We start from the raw sequence: 23,781 nt of genomic DNA, 5'->3' as shown, positions 1-23,781 counted from the left end.
GGAGGGAGGAGGCACCAGAAGTGCAAATATGTACCCGAGGTGTACCCGAGAGACGTGGGCAGGGAGCTGGCAGCGGCCGCAGCCGGCACACCTGGGACTGCGGGCGCTGCCTTGTGCTGCTGCCACATTATTTGCTTTTTTGCTGCCCCTTTTTAAAGTACGCTTTTAACGAGGAGCGAGGGAAAACAGTGTTTTTGCAGACATGCCTATTTACACATGTAAAGTGTGTGCATTCAGTGTGCTGAAAGTCAGGCTTGAGAACCAGTGCTTTAAAAACTCAGATGAAGATGGTTTAAAACTCCTTTCCTTCCTTCTGAGATCAGGCTCTATACTGTTGGAGGGTTGTGTAGCCACAAAACCTGGAGCTGCATATCTACTGCTACAGCTTACGTGGCTATGGGGACGTCATTGAGTTTCAAAGCCAGGAAAAAGTTGAAAACTATAACCCACTTCTGGCTTAAGTGATCTTTTAAAAAAAAAAAAATTCTCTTTGATACTCTGAAAGCCGTTATGATTTTATGGGTTAATTTATTAGGAATAAGAGGTGTGAACTTGACAGAGCTAGAGATGGCCACTTGGCCATATGACCTGCAGAGGGCAAGGATACAATCCAGGAGCATGTCCTAGGCTAAAAATGGAAAATTATATCACCAGATAGAAGGCAAGCTGGTAACCTCTGCTCCCTATCTTCAGTGTGACCATGGGCAAAAGTCGCTGTACCTTTCCCATCTATAAAAATGGAGTCTTATCTCAGCTAGCAAGAAGTTAGCCATGGTATTTACGGTCTTCTGGTGGCGTTTCCTGCATATAAAATGTTTACAAGCAAAAAACAAAGAAAGCTTTGGGTACAGAAGGCTTTTTAGACCTTAAAAAGTAGTGGTTCCTGTCCTTGTAGTAGAAAAACTCCAAGTTTCTAACCTGGCAACCCCATTTTGTACTGACACAGGGGTGCGCACCTCCCTGACAAGGTGGCTGCAAATGTCTGTAGGTTCAAGAACTGAAGCAAGAGCAATTTTCCACGGAGCACAGCTGCTCTCTGCTGTCTTCCTATTTAATGGACAGGTTTCCCCAGCAAAGCCCACTGCGTGTCCAGCTAAGAGCTGGGCAAACTCTAACTTTGTTTGCCAGAGAGCATGTTTGATGATTACCCCTTGGTAAGTTTAGACAGAAGGTGTGGCGAAGGGAAGAGAGAATTTTTAAGGACTGAAACCTGTTGAGATACGGAGTCCAAACAGAGGCTAGCTGCGTTGCTTGTCTGCAAATATTTGAAGAGCATGAATGCAAAAGAGGAAATAAAAATGACTTGGTTGGTTCCAGGTGGGCACAGGTAGAGAAGGCTGGGCTGAGGGAGCTACTATACTGGTTATCCCAAAATTAAATTAATAGTGTTGAAATTGAGTAAAGGAGAAGGGTGGCCAGAATTTAATTTCTGTTACATTTCAGTACTTCTAGGCGTGTCTGTGTACTGAACCAGAGTGAAGAGTGGAATAATAAAGGATTGAGGGGAGGGTTTTTTTAATTTCCAGGATGAATTTTATTCCTGACAAATAGACCCACTCAGAGATACCCACTTTCTCTGCTCGTGAGGCAGAACACTGCTTGCTTTCCCTCCCTGCACCAGCCTCTTGTGCTGAAATTTCCTCTGTTCCTGTGGTCCAGAGGCATGCTCCCATTTTGCTGGGATTGCTGTAAGCTGCAAGCTTTGGCAATGTTGTTCATGGAAAAGCATGGTGCTCTGGCATTTAGGAAATGACAGTTTGTTCAGGAATCTTTTGTTTCCCATGTACTTTTATAGACATATACCTGATGTCCTGTGTGCTCTGTAACTCCAGTTGCCACTGGACACAAGAGGGCACAGAAAGGGTGAACCTTTGTGCACTACCACCATGTTAAGGTGTGGTACAGAGGAAATACAATCAGATTTTAATATTCATAAATTCCAGAAAAATGTGCCGTAGGATTTTTTTTCTGTCCTGGATCTCATGTTTGGGAAGAGGCTGAGGACAACCGTTTTCTCTGGTGGGGGCTTGGACCAGTAACCACCCAGGGTGTCCACCACAACCCTCTGCTCCTAGTGATGTGTACTGCAGCACTTCAACTCCATTTCCAAACTTGATTAGCGGCAGCATGATTTATTTTGTGTAGAAAGTGATACATAAGCACCATCTAGAGGATATAAAGAAGAGGAAAAGATGATGACTGTATAGTTGACTACAGCAACAACTGACAGCTATATTGGGGGGGGGGGGAGTTTTCGGGTTCCCCATGACTCTCAAAAACTGCTGCTGAAGTGGCATTAACCACTAGGGAAACAGCTACCAGAAAAAAGTTATAACAATTATTTGGATTTTTGTTCCTTCTGGGATTTGCGTATTTTTGCCTGGCTCTTCCTGCTTTCCTTCCCCTCTCCCCCTTTTGTGACAATAGCAAGCGGGTGAGAGAAATGGGGAAGAACCAAATAAACCAGGAAAATGCATCATCTTGGTTTCAAAGAAGAGTCTGCAAATTGCCTGAAATCGAGACTCTTCTGTATCTGTGGAAATCTTTAGAAGAAAATAACTGCCAATTACCTAGCAGTTCTAGATACATTTTTGCTGTAGTGCATTAGAGATAAATGAAATGGCTCTCCTGTACTGCAGCACTTTGCTAATGAGAATTAAAGCTGCTTAGTTGTATTGTAGACCCGACAGCATGAAGAGGGATTAGCTTGGTATAGAGAGCCTGCCTTCTCCGGTTCTAAATGTATGGGCTCCTACCCCCCCTACTACTGTGAAAATGCAGCGACTATTAATAGGCAGGCTAGCGTGAGCTATGAGAGGTCCTAAATGTTTGTCTGTAAGATTATTCTTTTAGAGGTTGCAATATTTTATCTAAATGTTTGGGAAGGGAGGGGTTGCTACAAGCTGCAGCCTAGTGGGTTCCCTACAGGGAAACGCACCTGAAATTAGCCATGACCCTGCTCCTTTGTTTTATAAAAGCCAGAAAACTGTTGGTGCCTGAGGAAGAGGAAGGTGACATGCTGCAGCGGTAACACCTGCACCCCAGGTGTGAAGCTCCATGACACAACCGGGCTGATCCAGGGCTGGTGTTTCAGCACTGTAAGGAGCTGGGAAGGGCAGCTGCGTTTTGCAGGATGACCCAGGTCTTTCTGCCACCTTTCACTGCGTTGGCCGGGGCTGCAGCCAGTCTTGTGCTGATGCGGAAAGCTCAGTCCCTCTCCATATCCCAGCTCCAGAGGTGAATGCAATTCCCTTCCTTGTGAAACACCACCACCGCTGCCGCAATCCCCCTCTGGGAAGCCGCCCTCATCCTGGTGAGGACAGGGCAGCTCCTGGGGAGGAGAGCGGGAGCCCGGGAGGCGCGTGGCCCCGTTTCCCCCATTGTGGGTGGTTGGCCAGCTGCTCCCCGTTGTTCCCCCAATATCTGTGTCTAGTGGAGGGCAGATGAGCGAGAGGGATGCTGGAAGGCAGAGCAGCACTGAGCTGCTCACAACTGCTGAGTGTGGGCATAGGGAAGGAGAAGCCCATCCTACCTGGGACTCCAGGCTGCTAGTGGCAGCTGGATGCTTCTTATCAGCAACCAGCATGAGATGCTGCAGCAACAGCTGAAACCACTTTGCTTTGAAATGTGAGAGTTAGTGACTTTTTTGAACAGTTGCAGCTGTGCAGAGAGCTTAAGAAAAAGTCAAATTTATTTTCCTTTCTGAAATTTCCTAGTTTCAGGGGGACATGAGTGTGTAACTATTCCTGCGGTTGCTGTTTTACCTAGGAGCATTACACTGGTCTCACAGACAATTGCAATTACCTCTTTCTTAAAAGAAAATGGGCATATTGTGTGAGCATGTAGAAGACCAAGGGACTGGCTGGTGTAGTGCTCAAAAGAACTTCTTTCCCTCCAGCTGTGGACTCAAGTCCACATCTGCTGCTGGGCTGGCAGCAGCTGACTTGTTGACTTACCTGGCTGCAGAGGACTTTGTGGGTAGGCTGTTCAGATGACTGCTGGTACAGCCAACCTCCCACATAATAAGTGAAATCCTGTATGATGCCAACATGTCCTTGTCTCTCATCAAACCACCTGGGACAGTGCAGCCCCTATATGGTTGGGAGCACTCTAACAAGCCATGGTGGCAAATATTCTCTGTGTTGTCCCAGGTAACTCTCCCACCGCCTACTTGAATCCTTGCTGGCTCGCTTTCCTTCTGGCTTTGCTCCCTTCTGTTGTTCTCCTTTTCTATTTGGCCCTGCCTCAACCCCCATCCCACTGCAGAGAGTCTAAGAAAACTCTGGCAACTCTGAATGCAGAGAACGGCCATATAACATGTTTGTACACACTTGATCTTCTTGATCGTTGTCCAAGCAGAGGCTGTCGGCACGCTGTCAGCAGACCCTAGAGTGGTCTGTGAATATCATCTATGGGATGAGGGGAGATGACTAAGAAAAGCAAAGTGATTATATGACAAATTTCAACCCAGCTTAAACTTCTGCATCTACTGGAAAGTGGCTAGAGGAGTTCACAAACCAAAACCGCTCTTGTGGGCCAGTGAAAACCACTGCTTCAAACTGACACCGGTTTCTTTTTACTGGGACTCTTGTAAAATCAGAGAAGTCTGATCTGTGGCAGCTGTACAGATATGAACCACTGCGTGGAGCCAAATGCACGCTGTTTGAGCCGCTCTACAGCTACAGGATCTGTCATGTCAGGGTGGAACACAGCTCGTTGTGAGTTAAACTCCCAGGTGGTGGGGGGGCTGTTATCTCCTGGTTCAGCAGATGGCCTTCTTCCCTGCAAGATAATTCAGCAGTGCTTCATGAATCAAAACAGTCAAGCAAAACCATCCTCCGGTGACATACAGTGTCCTGCTAGAGCTTCAGCACAGCCACGCTGGAGACCTTGGCTAATGGCATACTGGTAATTAAGTGCACACAGTATGTACCAGCTCTGTTCAGAGAGCGCTTACGGCACGTAACATTACTTGATCTACTTCCAGTTCTCCAAGTGTGATTGATTTCCCACACGCCTCGATATTCTGCTAAAAATACCATTATTCTTTTTATTAGGAGAGCCCCTCTGACCCCTGAGAAAGAGGAGACACCTTCAAAGCAGAGCGAAGTTGGTCTGTGCCTGGCCAGATTTGGACAACCTCACAGGTGACATCAGGACTGCTCCCTTGCACGGCCGTCATCTACACAGACGTCGCTGGCTGGTGTGGCTCATACCACTCTTGTATCTAAATTCAAAAAGATTTTGGGGGCCTCCTCTGCTACACCGTGAATTGAATGGGCAATGCTTATCTTGTTTTCCTACTTAATAGCAATGGCTTCCCACCTAACTGTGTAAGTAGGACCTGTGCTGAGTATAGGCAGAGGAATCTTAAGTGACTAAAGTCCAAAACCATAAAGCAAATGGACAGTGTTTCCCGGTGCATTGAGGCACCATGTATCAGCAATGAAGAAAAACTTCTGATTTGTGATTTTCAAGGAAAACTTCCCAGCACATCTCAGCAAATGGTATAGCTGGGTGTTTTATGACTCTTTAGGCGTTTTTCAAACAATAATGTTCATTTTAGTCAGATAGGATGGCTCCAAACAAGCGTTTAGTGCATCCAGGTCTTGGGATATGACCCACAAAAGGAGGTGCCTCCTTCGGAGGCAGCTGGACAGCCAGCGTGGGCGGTGGGTGCAGCGCTAAGGGCTATCAGCCCCTGCACCACCACCCGGGGAACGCTGCCTGGCGCCCAGCACGTCCTGAGTCAGGCCTAAAATATGAAACAAATGGTTTGAATTCCCCCTTGGAGGAATGCCGTACTACGTGGGTGCCAGCAGCAGCATTTCAGCCATCCTTGGCAGCAGCACACCGCCAAAACGGAGACACTCCTTTTCCCTCACCGCCCGGCGGGGGTGCGTGCTTTGGGGGGAACTCGTTGCGTGCGGCTTGGGCTGAACAGGGGGGTGCAGATGTGTTCATGCCAGCGGTGACAGCAACACGTGCTTTGGTTACCACCAGCAAATCGAGCTGTAAATGATTTCTGTTGCGCGCAGCGTTCAAGATCGTGACAGGATGACTACAGGGTACATACGTGTCCTATTAGGTTTTGAGCCATAGTAGTTTTTTCCCCTGCTTTGACTTTTTTTCCAAGCTTACGGGTTTGGACGTGGATACTTCTGGGTTTTACATGGGAAATATTGATTTTTTTTAAAAAAAAAAAAATATTTTTTTTAATTGATGAATGCGTGTGGCAATAGGGGAGCCAGGGCTGGCGCAGGCGCGAAGCCGACGAGGTGCCCATCTGTGAGGAGACGGGCTTCCACTCGTGTCCCGGGGGGAACAGAGCAAGTGACCGGGAGGGGGTGCGGGTGACTCCCGCTGCAGAGGGACCCGAGCACACCGGGGCGAGGAGGGCTGCGTGCTGCGGGGCTGAGCACCGCCCGCACGGGTGACACCCGCCGCCGGGGGGGGATGCGGGATGTCAGGCCGGGCGGGGCCGGGCCGAGGCGGGGCCATGTCGGGGATGGCGGCGGCGGTGGCGAAGGAGCGGGCGGCGGCGCTGGGCGCGGGGCGGCACGACCGCGCCGTCCCTTACCTGGGCCAGGAGTTCGGGGCCCTGCGGCGGGAGTGCCTGCAGGAGGGGCGGCTCTTCCAGGACCCCTCCTTCCCCGCCGGGCCCACCGCCCTCGGCTACCGGGAGCTGGGGCCCGGCTCTTACAAGACGCAAGGCGTCGTCTGGCGCAGACCCACGGTACGAGGGCTAAAGGGGGGGGGGGGGGTTGTCCTGGTAGCATCCCGGTAGCATCCCGGCCTTAAATTGGGGTTGATTTAATTCTGCGGGGGCCGTGCGTGTGCTGTTTGTGTTCCCCCTTCTCCCTGTCGCTCCCCCCCCCCCCCCCGCCGGAGGCCCGTTTCTCCCCGAGCAGCACGCAGGCGGCTGCAGAATCCCGCTGCGCCCATTTTTTGGGATGTCCCTTTGCCCGGGGTATGGGCCGGTGGGGTAACGGGCTCCATCTGGAAAACAAACAAACAAACAAAAAAAAAGGCAAAAAAGCCGTTCACGGCCTGAATTCTCCGTGCGGACAAACCGCTTGCTTTGGGTAGCGCTCGGGGCTGTCGCCGTGGATGGCTCTTTCCCTTAGCAGAGAGACGAGCTGACCGCGACGCGGAGGTTTCCTTCACGAGACCTCCCACGGGAGCCGTGGGGTCAGATGGACTCCGGGGTGCCCGGGCGTTTCGGAAAGACCCTGGCGTAGTCAGTGGCGGGGAGGTAACGGCAGAGCGGTGTGTGCACGTGTGTACAAACGCGGTGGACCTGCCGGCGCGTACTGTGAAGTGAGGTGGCTGCCCACAAGCTTTGGTCACCAGCTCCCGTCCTCGCCGCGCTCAGCGCGTCGGGTGCCCGCGCTCGTTCCTGACCTGCTCCATCTCTGTGGCTTTCGTCCGCTGCGGTCGATCGCTTGTTTAAATTTGCTGCAAGTGGGGCCTCCTTCCCTCCCTTACTTGCGGATACCTGTAATTCAAGGCTTGTTTTGTTCCCAGGAGCTGTGTTCCAGCCCCCAGTTCATAGCCAGTGGAGCCACTCGCACAGACATCTGCCAAGGGGCCTTAGGTAAGGTGGAGGCAGAAAGCCGAGTTTTCCGTTCGGGCAGGACACCACAGTTTATACTAGGCTGTAACTCGCTCTTTTGCATCCTACCACCTCTTTTCGGATCTTTCTTGCCTTTCCTCAGCAGCTGCAGGTAGGGACGATGTGTGCGTGGCCACTGAGCACAGCCTTGCTGTGTGCACCGAGCAGGGGTGACACAGACTGGTTTCCTGACGGCTTTTCTGGTTGCCACCAGTTCCTTTCATGTCTGCATCCGTGTGCCTGGGAGTAGCTTGACTAATTTTTGCCATTAGCAGTCTGCTTAGAAAAGCAGTTGAGTGCATAGCAGGGTGTTTCTTTCCCCAGTGGGAGAGAGTGCTGCCGAGCAGGAGGGACCCCCTGAAACCTGGAAAGATGCAGTACAGAGAAAACCAGTTACATGGAGGGATTCCCAGCTGCTCACTGGCTCTCGAAGAAATAAAAACTGGGGTATTTCGGGAGGGATGGGCCAGCCTGTGATCCCTCTGCTTTTGCCATGGCTGTCACTAAGTTTGTGCAATGGCAGCCCCTGGGTCTGCCGCTCCGGAGGGGCCCTGGGAGCTGCAGGGAAGCCCCGGGGGACAGCGGGAAGCGGGTGGCTGAACCTGGCTGTGCACGCACAGCCATCCCGGTCTCAAAGCCTCTCCTGCCTTGCCTGCCAGAAGGGGTTTTAGGCGAGTGTCTCCGTGTGCCTCTCCTCCCAGTGTGGAGGCTGGTGAGGAGGGCAGCTGTGGGGATGGGAGAGGAAATAAGCTGAAGCGGAAGCAGTGAGGTTCCTATTTATTCCATAACTATAGGGAGAGTGTTTTAGATTAGACTGATAACGTGGTTGAGGAAAAGCTCTTGGTGTAGGGAAACATCACAGATACGTGCTGTGTGTTGCACTTTTGGAGAGGGGTTGGCAAAGGAACAAAGTTCTGTTTGCTTTGCATCAGCATAACATATTAGCCATGTTGTAGCTTCTTAGTTTCTAGTCCAGCTGCTACTATTTGTGTTTTCATGTCCAGAAATATAATGGATAAGGAAGCTTATTTCACATGTTTTGTGCTTATTTTTTCTTTCAGGAGTTATTCAGGTTGGTGCTTTAACAACTAGATACAATTTGTGTAAAAAAACCAACCAACCAAACAAACAAACAAAAACCCCAAAACCCTGACAATAAAAAATACTTAGATTGTTAATTTAGCTCTCCTCATGCCCCAATATCGTCTGCGGCATGGATTAGGCTCTGTTGCATCATTGGTGAAGTCCTTGGTATGTCACCAGCTTCCTTCGTGGGTTCCCTCTCTGCCCATATCATGTCTCCAACCATGACTGCTTTGACATCGAGCATGTCCCAGTGCTTAACACACGTGCCAGACATTTGCGTTCTCTCTCTCTCTCTTTCTCTTTTTTTTTTTATTGTGAGACTTCACAGCTAAGGAGTAGTTCGACATGAAATGACTGTTTATTGTAATGCCATTTCAACAGCTGGCATTTTGCATAGATGCTCATTTCTGAAGGCACTTAGTCGCTTTCTGCTTTCTGCAGACTCCTAGCTTTTCTATCCAGATGTTGTGGCAGCAAGAGCACTGTAATGAAAGATTTGTAACTTGGTTTTCATGTTGTGGAGTTGCTGTTGCTAATGCCAAACCTTTTTTTTAAATGGATTAAAGCATTTGTTGCCTTAGTGGTCTTTAGACCAGTCAGATGTTCTCATGAGGTTATACGGTACCACCAAAGGGTACACACTGACTCACAGCTGCTATTATTTTACCTCCTGAATCAACATTTGAATAGGAGGTTGTTAGTGTTCTTGTTTGTATTACTGTTTTCACCATGGCTAACTACTGCTATGACTCGCCCTACTGTCTTCCTGGGAATCTGGGCAGGATTTTGGTATTGTGTGACTGTTTAGGGGTTGATTAAAAATTAGATGCTGTTGATCTTTTCTCTGTATAGTCATTGAGTTACTAAGAGCCTGTCTGTATTGAATCTCTGCTTTTCAGATAGCAGATGTACCAGATGTGGTGTACAAATGCCTTTTTTTTTTTTTTTTTTTTGGCAACTGCCTCATCTGACACCACCATTTGTATTGATACATTTGCGTAAGCTTCCATTTACTTGAACTTTGTGTGCCGACACCGATTTCCCATCCCAATGACATCACATTTTGGGATGTCACAAAGACTGCACTGGAAGATGTCAGGTGCTCTTGGAAACCTGTGCTTTTTATTATGTTGCTTTTTTCTGTAGGAAGCTTTTGTCATCTGTTTATTCCCCAAAAGGCTTGGTCAAAAAGCAACAGACCTGTGCCCATGTGGAGTTTCATTGCTGTGCTAAGCCATTCAGAACATCTTCAAATACCACAGGGACAGATAAGGTGTCCAAAGCAGACGTACCTATCGCTGCTGCAACAGGCTTCGTGGCAGGGGATGTGTAACCGAACAGCTTGGCTAATGAGCGGTGGTACAGATGTTCCTTTTAGCCCAAGAGTCTTTGGTCTGTGGGCCAGATGAAGCGTATACATTTGTTTCATCGTTTTTGACCTGGACTATACAATACCACGATGCATAAAAGGCACAGCCGATCATCAGCACAGAAAAGATTGTCGCCTCAGCAAGGCGACAGTTCGCTAGGTTCTCAGGACACCGCAACTCTACCCCTTGGGCTTTGGATTATCCTTTATTCTGTTTTTGTTGCTTTTTAGGAGAAACTTTTAAGGGAGAGTATTTAGAGTTAGTTCTGCAGTATCAGATCTGAAGTCAATGATGGTATTTGGCTCAGAACCGCAGCACATGGGATGTGGTGACTCATGACAGCAGAGGGGAGGAACCAAAGCCACTGGGGAGAGGAAGCTTATTCACCCTTAACCGCCTTCTTTGGATGGGATGTCACCATGGTATCACAACACTGGGGCATACACTGCGCGGTATCTCTCTTCTGCTGTTCAGACACTGGTGTCTCCTCCTTACATAAAAACGTGTGGAAAAATAATGAATTGAATGGAATGAATTTAGAAAATTAGATGCCTGGTTTTCCCACCTGGCAACCACTCTACTGTAAGTGGGTTGCCACAGCCTCATGTTTCTAACCAGAAAAATTCCTGGAGTCCCATGGTATTAATACAAATACATTCAGTAGTTGTTAACCTGTAGCTATGAGTGTGTTAAAATAATGACATGTCTGTGATTGGCTGAATGTACATTTTTCCCTTACCCTTACATGGGCTGTGCAGGGACCAGAGGAGCTGCCTTTTGCTTACAGCCCTCCAGGTGCCTCATGAGGATGCTTTGCTTGTCTTTGCTCTCCCAAATGACCAGTTTTAAGCCCTTATGGCTATTAATGCTTGCCTTGCAATTACACTTCTTGTAACATTCTTGTTTATAGTTGGAGATTAGGTAAATGCAGAGATGGAAATAAGTAAAACATTGGTAGCAGCAAAAAGGAAGCACAACAGGAAAAAATAGTACTTCTTGTTAATATAAATAAACTCAGCCTGATAATATTCCCTTTTCTGATAACCTTGTTCTGCCTATTGTATTGTGCATTTACAAAAATTCTCCATGATTAACCTAGCCTTGCTAACACTCCTTTCAAATTCTTCATATAAGTAACCTGTCTGTTAGCCTCCTCTTGGACTTTCCCTCTCTGTCAAAGGAAAGTCACTGTCAAGAACATTACAAAAGTACCCGTTCTTATAGTTAAGACTATTTGGTAAAGACCCTCCTCAGGCTTACTTAGTGCAGGCTAAAACTCCAGGTGTTATCACAAGCTGTTCTCATCCAGGCTTTGAATTATCAGGTCTACTTTTAGTGATGACTGTTCAGAAAGGGAGAGATGATATCCTGACTGTTGAGCACTTCTAAATGTGGAAACCGAAGGGTGGTGCATCTCCTGTATATGCTGCATCTGCCTTTTAACCTCAAGAAGATCTTGCCCAGCGTTGTCCAAGTTAAGATCTATATTCCTCTGACTCCAAATTCTTCTTAGAAACCAGTATAAAGTTCAACAGAGAGATTTTACAACAAAGTCTGTTGTTTCTTTCTCTTCATGTCTGCCTTGATAGGACAGCTAGAAAGTGAAGGAAATTCTTTATAAACTCTGTTTATGGGCCTAGAGGTCCTCTGGGGGGTTTCTCCTCCTTGAACTTCAGAGCTTCTTATCTACAGGGGAAATCTGACTCAAAGATGTATTATAGCATTAAAGGTTGTATGCTCTTAATCTAGATGCCTAAGCAGCTTCTTGACCAAGGCTTCCTGAGCTGCTCTGGTCATGTTGAGTTGTTCATTTACTCTTTCTGTGTGGCTCTCTGCCTGCCCAGCCCCTGCCTTGTTTATGGAATAGATATGCTAATATTTCTTTGGAAGAATGGTGGGACAGCTGCCCTCTGAGCCAGAGTGGCTGCTAAGTTAAATCAGCACGGTTTTTCTGAGGTTGGTAAGACCAATGTCAGATGCTTTGGGGTTCTCTTGGAGTGGTCCAGTTTGCCTGGTTGAGTAAGGCTGTGCAACGTGAACTCTGGTTTATGCTGCAGGTTGAGCAATTGAGAGGAAAAACACCTCCACAGCTGACTGCGAGCAAAGGGTGTAGGATGTTCCTCCAGCTGTGTCCACCCACCCGATAGAGCATGCACAAAGTGCCTTCAGCTCTGCCTGCAGCTTTGTTGTAGAGGCCAAGAGCTGTATGGTTTTACCCAGCTGTGCCTTAGGACTAGCACAGCGGTACTGAGCAGGCTGAGTTGCTTTCTTTCTGGGTTTATCTAATTTAGTCTGGATGAGAGCATGGATCTACCTAACCATGTGAAGGCATCCTAGTAGTCTGGGTAGGCATATCTGTACCGGCTTTAGTCTAGCTGGTGTAGGTCTGAGATGCCAGAGACTCCAAGTTGTGCATGTTTGTCTGTAAAAGCCTTGCAGAGCGTGGGATGTGTGCCAGGGTTGTTCTGCTGTTTGGACAGGCACCTGTCTGTGGGTTATCAGTTATGTGACCTCTATGCTGAGATGAGACCGGTTAACCTATCAGTTTGTGTATTTGTGACTTCTCATGCCTGTTCCCAGTGTTCAGGATTCTTTGAGATTTGCAGTTTGTTAGAAGTTAAAAGTCTCGCTAAGGCTTGCTAACTTTTCCCAACTGTGAATGATTGTTCCTGCTGGAGCAGGAACATAGCGGCACAACAGGGAGAATTAAGATCCCTGCTCTTTTCCTTTTAGGATTTTGTTGGTCTTAAACACCCAGTGGTTCCTGGGTGCTAGAAGAGGAATATTTATGGGGGAGGCCAAGGGTTGTCCACCTGTGTGCAGTGCTGGGGTGTTGATGGAGAGTGCCCAGCTCTCCTGCGGTGTGTGCTGGTCCAGTGCACGTGTGTATTTATATCCATCCCCTTTTCTCACGATGTCTCTGACATACAATATTTCTACTGCCAAATACATAACAACCCACTGCTCTCTTGACCCAGAAGAGTCCTGTCACAAGCTGTGACCTCTTTTAACTCAGTCAGGCGACAGAAAGACTTTTTTGTCTGGGTTAATGAATTGACTTGCTGTGTGATGAGTGCCAGTGGGAGAAAAACAAGTTAAGGAGGAAGGAGTGGAGACTCTATGATATTAATTGAGAGGTAGTATGGTGTTAATTCAGCCTGACCCCAAAAGAGCCCCAGTTAAAGTGCCAGGGCTGTTCTCTAGCCAGTAGTTGTCCCTTGGACTTGAAGAACCCCAACTCATGTTCAGAAACTACCTCTTTTAGAGACTTAATAAAAACAGGGATCCTCCGTACAGAAGGTATCTCTGGGCAGTCTCTCCCAGGAGATTACCATGTTGTCAGGTTTGTTTGAAGACTCCCTTGGTAAAAAAAACCAAACAAACAAACAACAAAAAAAAACCCCAAACACACAAAACCAGAAAAATAACTTTGTGCGGGCAGGCTGTATATGGGGGAGCGCAGATGTAAGCTGAACTGAAGTTGAAGTCCTGTTGTTGCCTTTTGACCAAAGGCTTTGTTTGCATACCCCTTTAACATTGTCCTCTGTAAAGAAAATTGCTGTGAAGGGTAACTGCTAAAGCCCTCACGCAGCTGGGGGACAGAGGATCATACTGTTAGTTGTAGATTAGCCCATCTAAAAATGTCTCTTAGTATCTTCTGACCCCAATCTCTTTTCTAGCAAGCACATTTTCTGTGCTTGGTGGTGCCTCTGAATGCACCACGGCACCGGAGGGTGCAGAGCTCCCAGGGAAGAGGGTCTCAAATGCCACGAAGGACACGAAGGAGGCTGTACGAGTTGCCATTTTGCAGTGTGAGATGGACGTGCTGTCGCAGAGGAGGGAGGGGAACATCCTCGTTGCTTCGTAATCTGTCACAGGAGAATAGCAAGGTGACTTTCCTGTTTGAAAAACTTCTCTGACATGACAGTTTCTCCATTGCAGTACAAGCAGCCGGAGGCAGGGCCGAGGGGAAAGTTTCATGTTCGGTTCTTCCCCTCTAGGTTATGAAATAGTAAAAGCATCTCAGGTTTTGAAATTACTCTGCAATTTCACATCTTCTACCTTTTGTGAGATGCGAAAAGGGCCATGGGACAGATGTCATTCGTAGAGCTGCTGCTGGGGATGAGCTGTGAAAAGCGTCGAGCATCCTGGAGGGAGTTGCACGTTGTCTGTGTTCTTCTACTGCTATCTGAGTGGCGATGGATTCGGGTCTGAGAGCTGCTTTAGAGTTAACTCTCCCTGAGACTTTCTCCCATTTGAATCCCAGCTTCGCACCTGTGAGCTTGTGACCCTTTTCCTATAGGAGAGAGCTGGCTGTATAGAGACCACTGCTTTGCTGGCCTCTGACTTGCTAGCAGCTGCGAGTTCATGTTTCTTGAACCTGCAATCCTACACATGCTGCAGGACCGTTTTGTGGGATCTGATGTGTAATACCAGCTTTCCTGTGCTCACAAAGCAAGGCAACAGCAGATCTGGTAATGGTAACAAGGAGTTTTGTGTTGGGCTGTGGGAGTCGGGGCATCAGCTGGGTCTTTAAATCTCTAATCACTTTGCTAATGAGCTGCAGGAGGCCCACAGCTGAGCAGAAAGGTAACCACGCTGTTAAAGTAAGACTGGTTTCTGAAAATAATTACAAAAAATAGAGGTAATGTTTATACAGTTGTGGTCTTCTCCTCCCTCTGCTTGGTAGGAGATGGTGTGGAAAAATACTATCCAGACGGCCTGGGCCCTGGGGCTGTGGCACGAGGCTCGGTGTATGTTGGCCCCATCCCAGTAAGGGTGAAGAGGTGTGTGGGACTGGGGAACAGTGCCTGCCTTCAGACCTTCCCGACGCTCCGGTGACTAGTGCCAGAGACGATGTTGTCCCAAAAGCTGGGTTCTTTTACCCGATGTGCAAAAAGGCAGTCAACACATCGAGTCGAGATTTGTCTTTATTGCTATACTGCAGTATAGGGTGCCAGGTCTCCAAATACCTGCACACCTTTAGAAAGAAAGGTTGAAGTTTTTATACAATTATGTTACAGGGTGAGACATACAACAAAAATTGTGATAGGCTACACAAACTTACATAGTGAAAAGGTCTTCTGAGCATGTCATGCTCTTGTCCAGTTCATTATACTAAGGTGGACTCACATTTACATAGTCATTATGCACAAGTGGGTCTTGATTTTAGTATTAAAATCAAGCAAGGTAAGGCAAGGACAGGGTATTTACTTGATTCTCATCCAGCATTGACTAATCTACTGTTATCTATTCCTAATGAATAATACGTTCTCGGTTATACATACAGCACATATTCTAGCTCTACTTATCTTAAGTTTAATGATCGCATAGCAGTGTCTCCAAGGTAATGGATTTCTTCATATCAACTATTTCAAAATTGTTAAGTTTTGTCAACCTTGTGAGTTAATTCTGTGAGTTACTATAACAACGAGATGTGGGACTAAACAGAGAGGCCTCTAGCAAGACCCTCCAGAGATGTAAAAGGTGAAAGACGGTCCTATTTGGTAGGAAGCTGGCAAGAGACCTTAAAGGGAGCTTGTCCACCAGATAGGTCTCTGGATGGCAAGTCAACGGGCATTTATTAAATGTGGAGGAGGGGAAGGAAAACAGCCTATGCTTGATAAAACACTGGCCTTTTGAGGAGGAACTGCACCCCTGAGTACCTGCATGTACTCACAGGCCCTGCTCTTTGCATTTTCCCCATGCTGCTTCCTAATCTGTAGACACTCAATTGAATGTTGAGTTTTCCTTCAAATAGTCCCAGCATGGGTGATAACTGTGTTGGTAGATCATAAAAAGCCTGCTTTTACTTTTTTCTTTTTTTTTTAATTACTTTGTTCTTGAGAAAGTTCAACACTTGCCTGGAAATGGCAGGTGTTTGTGTATGTCCATTTGATCTGCCTTAGAGGTAAAGTGATGGGAGGGATCATTTCATCACAGCTGAGGTGATTATTGGCTATAATGCACAATCCCTGTGCAGTACAGAAACTAACAAATGAAGTTTGAATAATAAAGATGACACTGTTTCTTTTTTTTCTTTCTTTTATTTTTACAGGGGACTGTTGGCTCTTGGCCGCTATTGCCTCTCTCACCCTGAATGAAGAAATTCTGGCCCGTGTTGTTCCCAAAGACCAGAGCTTCCAGGATAGATATGCAGGAATTTTCCACTTCCAGGTACGTGGAAAACAGCCTCCCCCCCCCCCCCCCCGCCCAGTGCTGTTGGCCAGGAGCTGGTGTAGCTGGCTATGTCTATGTATGTGGTGTTTCCTGGAGCACTTTGAGGGACATCAAAGAGTGAGGCAGAAAAACGGTGACATCCAAAGAGGGTGATGGTGGTGGAAGGAGGACGACCACTAACCAAAGAGCTGGGAGCAGGGGCTGTCTCTGTGGTCCTTCCTCCATCAGCAGATCCAGCTGAGGACGTGCATCCCCGAAGAGGGTGGGCGAAGCTGGCTGTGCAGGGGATTGATTTTCCTCTGGGAAATTGGCGTTGGCAGATAAACATCCTGGTGACCTGAGTGCACAGCGTGGGGCAGTGACGACACGTCTGTGCTCTCTTCGCAGTTCTGGCAGTACGGGGAGTGGGTGGACGTCGTGGTGGACGACAGGCTGCCCACCAAGAACGGGGAGCTGCTCTTCGTGCACTCGGCCGAGGGCAGCGAGTTCTGGAGCGCGCTGCTGGAGAAGGCCTACGCCAAGTGAGTCGAGGCCACGCTTTCACCCCACTCAAATCTCCCAATGCCTCTGCTTCCCCATAGCATCCTCAACTGCATGGATACCATGCATTTAAAATGTCAGCCTAATTATTAGCCTTTACAACTTTGCTGACAGGTGCTAAAGGCAAGTAACCAAATGGACTGGCTTTGCTGCTAGCCAGGAAAAATAGCTCTTGCATCTCATGGCAAGGCTAGAGTGCTGTCTCCTGTCCCTGGGGTCTGGGAAGCTCTGTTTCACGTGCTCTCACACCTGTGAGGGCTTGCACCAGCAGTGCTTCAGCATGCAAAGCACACCAGTCCCTGTGCCTAGGTCTCTGTTCAAGGTGAAGATGCTCAAAACTGAATTTCCAGTTTGGGGATGGCCAGGGAGGAATTCTGCCATCTAACATTACTAATTTCAATTGACTTAAGAAACTGAGCTAGTTTAGATCAGCTGAAAATCAGATCCATAATTGTTAAAGGGATTAAAAGACTATGTGGAACTAGGGAGGCGAATTGTTTGGTCTTGATTGTGTTAATATTATTTTTTTCTTCAAATAGCATTCATGAGTTTTGTCATTGATATGACTGAACCTGCAACCTGTATACATGATCGTCTAAGACTCTGTGCTGAGCTCTGCAAGTACAGAGGTCTAAGAAGCAAAGCTGAATGGAGGGCGCATTTGTAGCTGGTGTGGTGCTGTTGAAAGCAGAAATGCTGTGGAAAATGTTGGCAAACTGAGTGCCTCTCTCCAAGAGAAGAGGAGAATGGGGAACCTGCTGATTGTGTGTGAGAACAGGAAAATAGGGAGCCTGATGGTTGTGTGTGTGTGTCCTTTTGTGCAGGCTGAATGGATCGTATGAGTCTCTCTCCGGTGGCACCACCACTGAGGGCTTTGAGGACTTCACCGGTGGAATTGCAGAATGGTATGAGCTGCAGAAGGCACCACCCAACCTCTTCAAAATCATTCAGAAGGCACTTCAGAAAGGCTCTCTCCTTGGCTGCTCCATTGATGTGAGTTAGTGGGCTTATTGCTGGACACTGGGCTCTTGCTGCGCATGTGGGCAGCTGGAGGGTGGACCCTTGCTCCGTCTGCAGGAGGTGCACAAAGGATGCTGGTCCCCTCTGCCTATGGTTCTCTGCTCTATCTTGTGTCTGGAGAATTTGACCTAAGAATGTGGCCCAGGCACATGCTCTTCTGGGGGTTAGGTTGAAATGTAGACTTCATTAGTTCATGTGTAAAAGATCATTGCCTCCCTTGTGTTTCTTCCTCAAGACCTAGAGCTTTTGCTGTTTCATAGGTTCATGGTAGCGAATCATACAGGGAATTCATTAGGGGTCCTGACGTACGTTTTTATTCTTAAGAAAGCCTGTAGCTTGGCAGCAGGTTGGTACAGGCTGAGTAGGTTTGGACAGAAAGCTGCTGCTAATGGCTCCTGCAGTCAGATGCTCAGAGGTGGTAACCTCCATCCTTGCTGTAGCCTGTTTGTTGCACAAATTGTACCAAAATGTCCCCAAAATATCTGGACTCTGTTCTTGAAGCAGGGAGGCTCGGACTGTTGCCAGGCCTTTAAAAGGCTTTATGGGAAAACACGTTGTCAAAAGCTGAACCTGTATGAGAAGGAAAAGAGGCACTTTGGCCCTGCCTGCAAGGATTCAGCATCGCTTTTAGCCTTACTGGAATGAGTCTAGGTATTGTTATTGTGATAATCACCCTGCTCCCAAATGAGATTACATCTTAGTTATGTCTAAAGGGAAGGTAAACTGTTTACAAGAACTCCATTCGTAATACAAACTCAAATGTTTCCTCCCATTTTTCAAGTTAAATCAGAGTCACAGGAGAGGGAAGCTTCACAGCAGGAAAAGTACTTGGTTAATGTCAGCGTGCAACTTTGCAGCACTTTGGAGGCCTGTTTTACTTGTTTGCATTTAGATAAGAATCTGACATCTGGGTTTTTGCCCCAGATTGATACAAATCTCTTGTTGGGGGTGAGGGAGAGTAAATATATTCTATTGTTGGTAAATGCTGACACTTTCTATATTGTAAACTGATTATTAATGAGTTTAGCCTTTGAAAAAATCCTGTAAAATCTTCCCTTCTCTTCTGTAAGAGAAACAGGGACGCAGAGGTTAAGCATTACATGGAGAGTGCACTGCGGGGCAGTAATAGGGCGTGAATCAACAGCAGGAATCCTGCCTGCTTGATCCCACCCTCTCTTTTTGAAGCTTCAAATATGCTTGTTTAAAGATCACACACTTTCTGAAATGGTGGGAAGGCAATGACAACCATATGTTTCATAGAGGGTTAAGTATTATTACAGCAAGATGTCAAGCAGTCACTTTCTAGCAAGAAGTGGATTTTCTCTGCCATGTTTATAGGCCAGACTGTCCGAGTATTGTAATGGCCATGAAAAAGAGAGAGGGTGATATGCCTTCAGGCATGAATGGCATCCAAAGTGCAGCCTTTTCCCTCGCTCCCCTGCCTGGCAGGTCCTTGGGTGGCGGTGCTGGGGAAAGGAGGGGGAACATCCCACCCCGCTGTGGAGCTGAAGGGGGTCTTTTGACCTCTAAGCAAAGCGCTGGGGCTTGCTGGACCTGGGTGTGATCCCTGGTGACATCTGGGCAGCCTCAGACCAGTCACCCCCTGCGTTCCTCTGGGCCCCTTGAGAACACAGAGTTCATGGTGTGTATCCCCTTTGTACAGCGTTTGGAGATGCACGAGAGGGGATGCACCACACTGAAGTGTTTCAGAGCCGGGAGGGAGCTTTGCTGTGGTGCAGGGCTTCCGGTGCGCACCCCGTGCCACGAACGTGGACCCCGGGGGCTCCAGCACCACCACACGTGCTGCCTTCCCCTCTCCCCGTCTGTCACACGGATCCCTCTCGTTGCCTCTGCGCGGCAGCTAAGCCACCCCTGGAGCCCCCCAGTGAGATTAAAGCTCCGTTGGAGGGGGAAGCTTTGCTCCGTTGGGTCCCCTGCCGCGTGGGAAGCCACGCTCACCGAGCTTCTTTTCTTCTCCAGATCACCAGCGCAGCAGAGACGGAGGCGGTCACTTCCCAGAAGCTGGTGAAGGGACACGCGTACTCGGTCACCGGGGCGGAGGAGGTACGTTCGCCACCCCGAAGGGGTGAAACGCAGCCGGCTTTGCGCGTGGCCTGGGCCGTGGCAGCCACAAATCCGTCTTCCATGTTGCAAATTCTCCAGTCTCGCCCGTTTTGCCGAATCAGGTTTTGAGCCCCTTTTCTCTGGAGAAATGCTGAATTAGTCGGTGTGTTTTGGATAAACGCAAACTTGACCTCTTGGGGGTTTGACCAACAAGCCCCTCTTTTTCCATAAGCGCTGCTGTTTCCCAGCGAGCGGGTGGTGGGAAGCTCTGTGCAGAGGGCACACTACCCTCTGCTGGTGACCGGGCCCCTCAACGCATTTCTGCGTAGCAGGCAGTACTGCAGCTTAAATGCACAGCAAGATGTGTGAAAGACGTGCCAGGCAAAAAAAAAAAAAAAAAAAAAATTTATTGTCCCTTAAATGCCTGCCAAACAGCACCTTTCAGCAGGGCACGACGTTCAAATGCAAGGTGCCTGTTCAAGAGTAGGTCACTGGCGAAGTTAAGACAAGTGAAAACAAAGGAAGCAGATCATGGCGTCCTTCCACGTGTGTAATGGACTTTCAGTTACTTCACTGACAATTGTTTCTGAAATAATTTCTGAAACTCCAGAGTGAGGTGTAGAGAGCTGCTGACATGCTGCACTGAGGTGGATGCTGCTAACAGGCAGGTTTATGTGATTGCATTTGGTTCTCCTCTCACAGCAAAAGCGGTGAAGAGGGAGTTTGACCTTAATTCACAGACAGGCATGATTTAGCCAGGCTTTTTCTCTGGAGATATAGGCAGGCTTTGTAAGGATAGTTCATCTTGGGCACTGGAGCATCATTTCTGGACTCTGGGCTGCTGCTGCTCTGTGCAGTGTTCTTGGCTTTGGGCTCTAGAGGTGCGCCAGCTCCTTCCTCGAATTAGTGCTGTAAGTTCCCCATAAATATTGGCTCTTCCTACTGAATCTCAGACAGCTTTGTTTGGCCTGGCCTCAGTGTGCACAGAGATCAGCAGATAACAAGCCAGGGCCTCGGCGCAGTGCGAGGAGGGGCTGAGGCTGCCGCACTGCGGGGCGTTCCTGTGGTCAGAGGGGTTGTGGCCAGACTGAGTATCCCGTCTGATGCATTGATGCATTTGAATATGAAAAGGCAGTTTGTACATAAATGACAACTCAAGAGAAGTATCCCCTTGTACCTGCTTTTAGGCAGTCCTGTAGCAGCTTTATGTTCCCTTTGCTTGAAATCCTGGCAGAGGTAATTTTTTTAGCAACACGAAACAGACATTGTGGTTATCATGAGCTTTGATTTGTGCATGCTATAGACCTTCTCTGGACAAGGTTGGGTGCATGCACCTCATTCAAAATCAGTTTGACTTCATGGCTTTTGGATCAGATGAGCGCTTGTTTGCATATATACACTTTAGGGTTTGTGTAGCACTGAGATACTTACTCTGTCATCTCCTTTAACTCCCATAGAAAAGGTGAAAGGGAGCACAGTGCTGAATCCCTGGATAACTCTCCATATGCTTCTGATCCCATCAGGTGAACTTTCGAGGAACGGTGCAGAAGCTGATCAGAATCCGAAATCCCTGGGGGGAAGTGGAGTGGACCGGAAAATGGAATGACAAGTGAGTCGATGGCTTGTGCATAGCCCATAGGCTTTTACTGCAGGGGTATGATCGTGTTTCTGCTGTCACCTGTCTTCTCCCTACTTCAGATTCCTCTAGAAGTCACATCTGAATGTGATGTTTGCTCTGAGCTGTTTAAAAGAAGCATCCCACCACTGTCATCTCCCATGTAGGCGTCACAGCACGCAGTGCCCTTCATACAAACACCTGCCTTTGCGTTAGATGCGGTCATTTGGCTGGTGGTTCCTACAAGCCTCTCTGTACTTTCTGCTCCTTTAACATCCTAGGCTCAGTGGTGAGCTACAGAAAACTTTCTTGCTAAAAGGGCTTTAAAAATCCTTTTCTGTTGTTAACAATGAAGGACGGAGTTTAGTTCTGTGGCTGGGCAGTATTTGTTCTGGGTCTTCCTTTTTCTAAAATAAAGCTCCGTCTCAGTCAAGGCATTAGCACTTTCTGCAAATAAAACTGGTTTTGATCCTTACCTTGTATCCTGGTTTCAGCTGGGATAGAGTTAATTGTCTTCCTAGTAGCTGGTATGGTGCTATGTTTTTGAGTTAGGTATGAGAAGAATGCTGATAACACACTGATGTTTTCAGTCATTGCTAAGTAGTGTTTAGACTAAGTCAAGGATTTTTCAGCTTCTCATGCCCAGCCAGCGAGAAGGCTGGAGGGGCATAAGAAGTTGGGAGGGGACACAGCCAGGAGAGCTGACCCAAACTGGCCAAAGGGGTATTCCACACCATGTGACGTCATGTCCAGTATATAAACTGGGGGGACCGGGGGGTGGGAGGAATCGCCGCTGGGGGACTAAGTGGGTGTCGATTGGCAGATGGTAAGCAATTGCATCATTTGTACATTCCAATCCTTTTTTTATTACTGTTGTCATTTTATTAGTGTTATCATTATCATTATTAGTTTCTTCTTTTCTGTTCTATTAAACTGTTCTTATCTCAACCCATGAGTTCTACTTTTTTTCCCAATTTTCTCCCCCATCCCACTGGGGGGGCGGGGAGTGAGTGGGGGGCTGCGTGGTGCTCAGTTGCTGGCTGGGGTTAAACCACGACACCTTGGATATTTAAGAAGTGAGGTATCGAATATCCCAGGTCCCTGTATTTTAATGCTGCTGTGGTTTGAGAGCCCTGGAGCTGCTGTCAGCTAGATACTGTGGAGTATTGCAATTGCGTGGAGCTGTAAGCAAGTGAAATCATTGTGCCAGACCAGCTACATTAGGATTTAACCTTTACCCTGTAATTTATGTGGGGTTGTCTTTCAGCTGCCCAAACTGGAGTGGCGTTGACCCTGAGGTGCGGGAGCGGCTGACCAGGAGGCATGAAGATGGAGAATTTTGGTAAGTAGCACTGGGTTTCCATTCAGGCTGAAGGGAATGTCTTCTCTGCTGCTTTTTTCACAAAAAGTAACCTCTCCCAGTACATTCTCCAAGATGGGTGAGCAAATTCACCCCAAATCCTAGTGCTAAATTGCAGTGGGAGAGAGGGACGATAGATAAGGTGGTTGTACAGAAAACCTGTCCATCCTAAGGAGACGTTGCCTGTGGCATTGCCTCCCGCAGGATGGCGTTCAATGACTTCTTGAGACATTACTCCCGCCTGGAGATCTGCAACCTGACTCCAGACACCCTGGCAAGTGACAGGTACAAGAAGTGGAGCCTGCTGAAGCTGGATGGGAACTGGAGGCGAGGAGCCACTGCAGGGGGCTGCAGGAATTACCCAAGTAAGAGCACGTGGTCACCGCTGTGGTGGAGAAACCCTTCATACTCGTCCACTTGTACTTTGGGCGCTGATTCTGGGAGCTGGTTTGGGGTGGCCTATGGAGGAGGAGGATATACCTGGAATATCCAGGGCTGACGTCCAAAAAATGCAGGCGTTTGGGAAATGTGGCTCCCTGGTGAGGGTCTGGTTGTGGTTGTAAAGCCTGGGGAGGGCAGTGTCAGTTTTTCCTTCTCGCAGCTGATTTTGGAAGTCAGAGCTGCATCTGTCCTAGCTGACATATACATCAGCACAGTTGCTTTCAAAGAAGCCTCTGAGCAATTTGCATAAATTCACTTCCCAGACACTTTCTGGACGAATCCACAGTATTTAATCAAGCTGGAGGAAGAAGATGAGGATCCTGATGATCCTGAGAGGGGCTGCACTTTCCTCATTGGCCTGATTCAGAAGCACCGGCGGAAGCAGAGGAAGATGGGAGAGGACATGCACACCATCGGTTTTGCAATTTATGAGGCAAGTAAGGCAGTACAGGTGCATGGGAGGAAAAGGAAAACTCGCCCTGTAAATAAG

The 23,781-nt window shown here is 48.0% G+C and overlaps 1 protein-coding gene across 2 annotated transcripts in view; it reads left to right on the top strand.

Annotated features, from left to right (window-relative positions):
- The first annotated feature begins 6,499 nt into the window (after positions 1-6,499).
- The window catches only part of CAPN2 (calpain 2), a 28,233-nt gene continuing 10,951 nt past the window's right edge, over positions 6,500-23,781 (top strand). The window contains exons 1-10 of one of the 2 annotated variants that reach the window (XM_075042570.1): positions 6,500-6,736; positions 7,528-7,597; positions 16,130-16,248; positions 16,639-16,772; positions 17,616-17,784; positions 19,792-19,875; positions 21,399-21,484; positions 22,758-22,832; positions 23,055-23,215; positions 23,555-23,724. In XM_075042570.1, the coding sequence (XP_074898671.1) occupies positions 6,500-6,736; positions 7,528-7,597; positions 16,130-16,248; positions 16,639-16,772; positions 17,616-17,784; positions 19,792-19,875; positions 21,399-21,484; positions 22,758-22,832; positions 23,055-23,215; positions 23,555-23,724 (1,305 nt within the window). Of the gene's footprint in view, positions 6,737-7,527; positions 7,598-16,129; positions 16,249-16,638; positions 16,773-17,615; positions 17,785-19,791; positions 19,876-21,398; positions 21,485-22,757; positions 22,833-23,054; positions 23,216-23,554; positions 23,737-23,781 lie in introns of both variants that reach the window. The other variant, XM_075042569.1, reaches the window with a different exon arrangement.

Source organism: Buteo buteo, chromosome 12 (assembly GCF_964188355.1).
Source record: "Buteo buteo chromosome 12, bButBut1.hap1.1, whole genome shotgun sequence".
NCBI lineage: Eukaryota > Metazoa > Chordata > Aves > Accipitriformes > Accipitridae > Buteo > Buteo buteo.
This window is presented reverse-complemented; position numbering and strand designations above follow the sequence as displayed.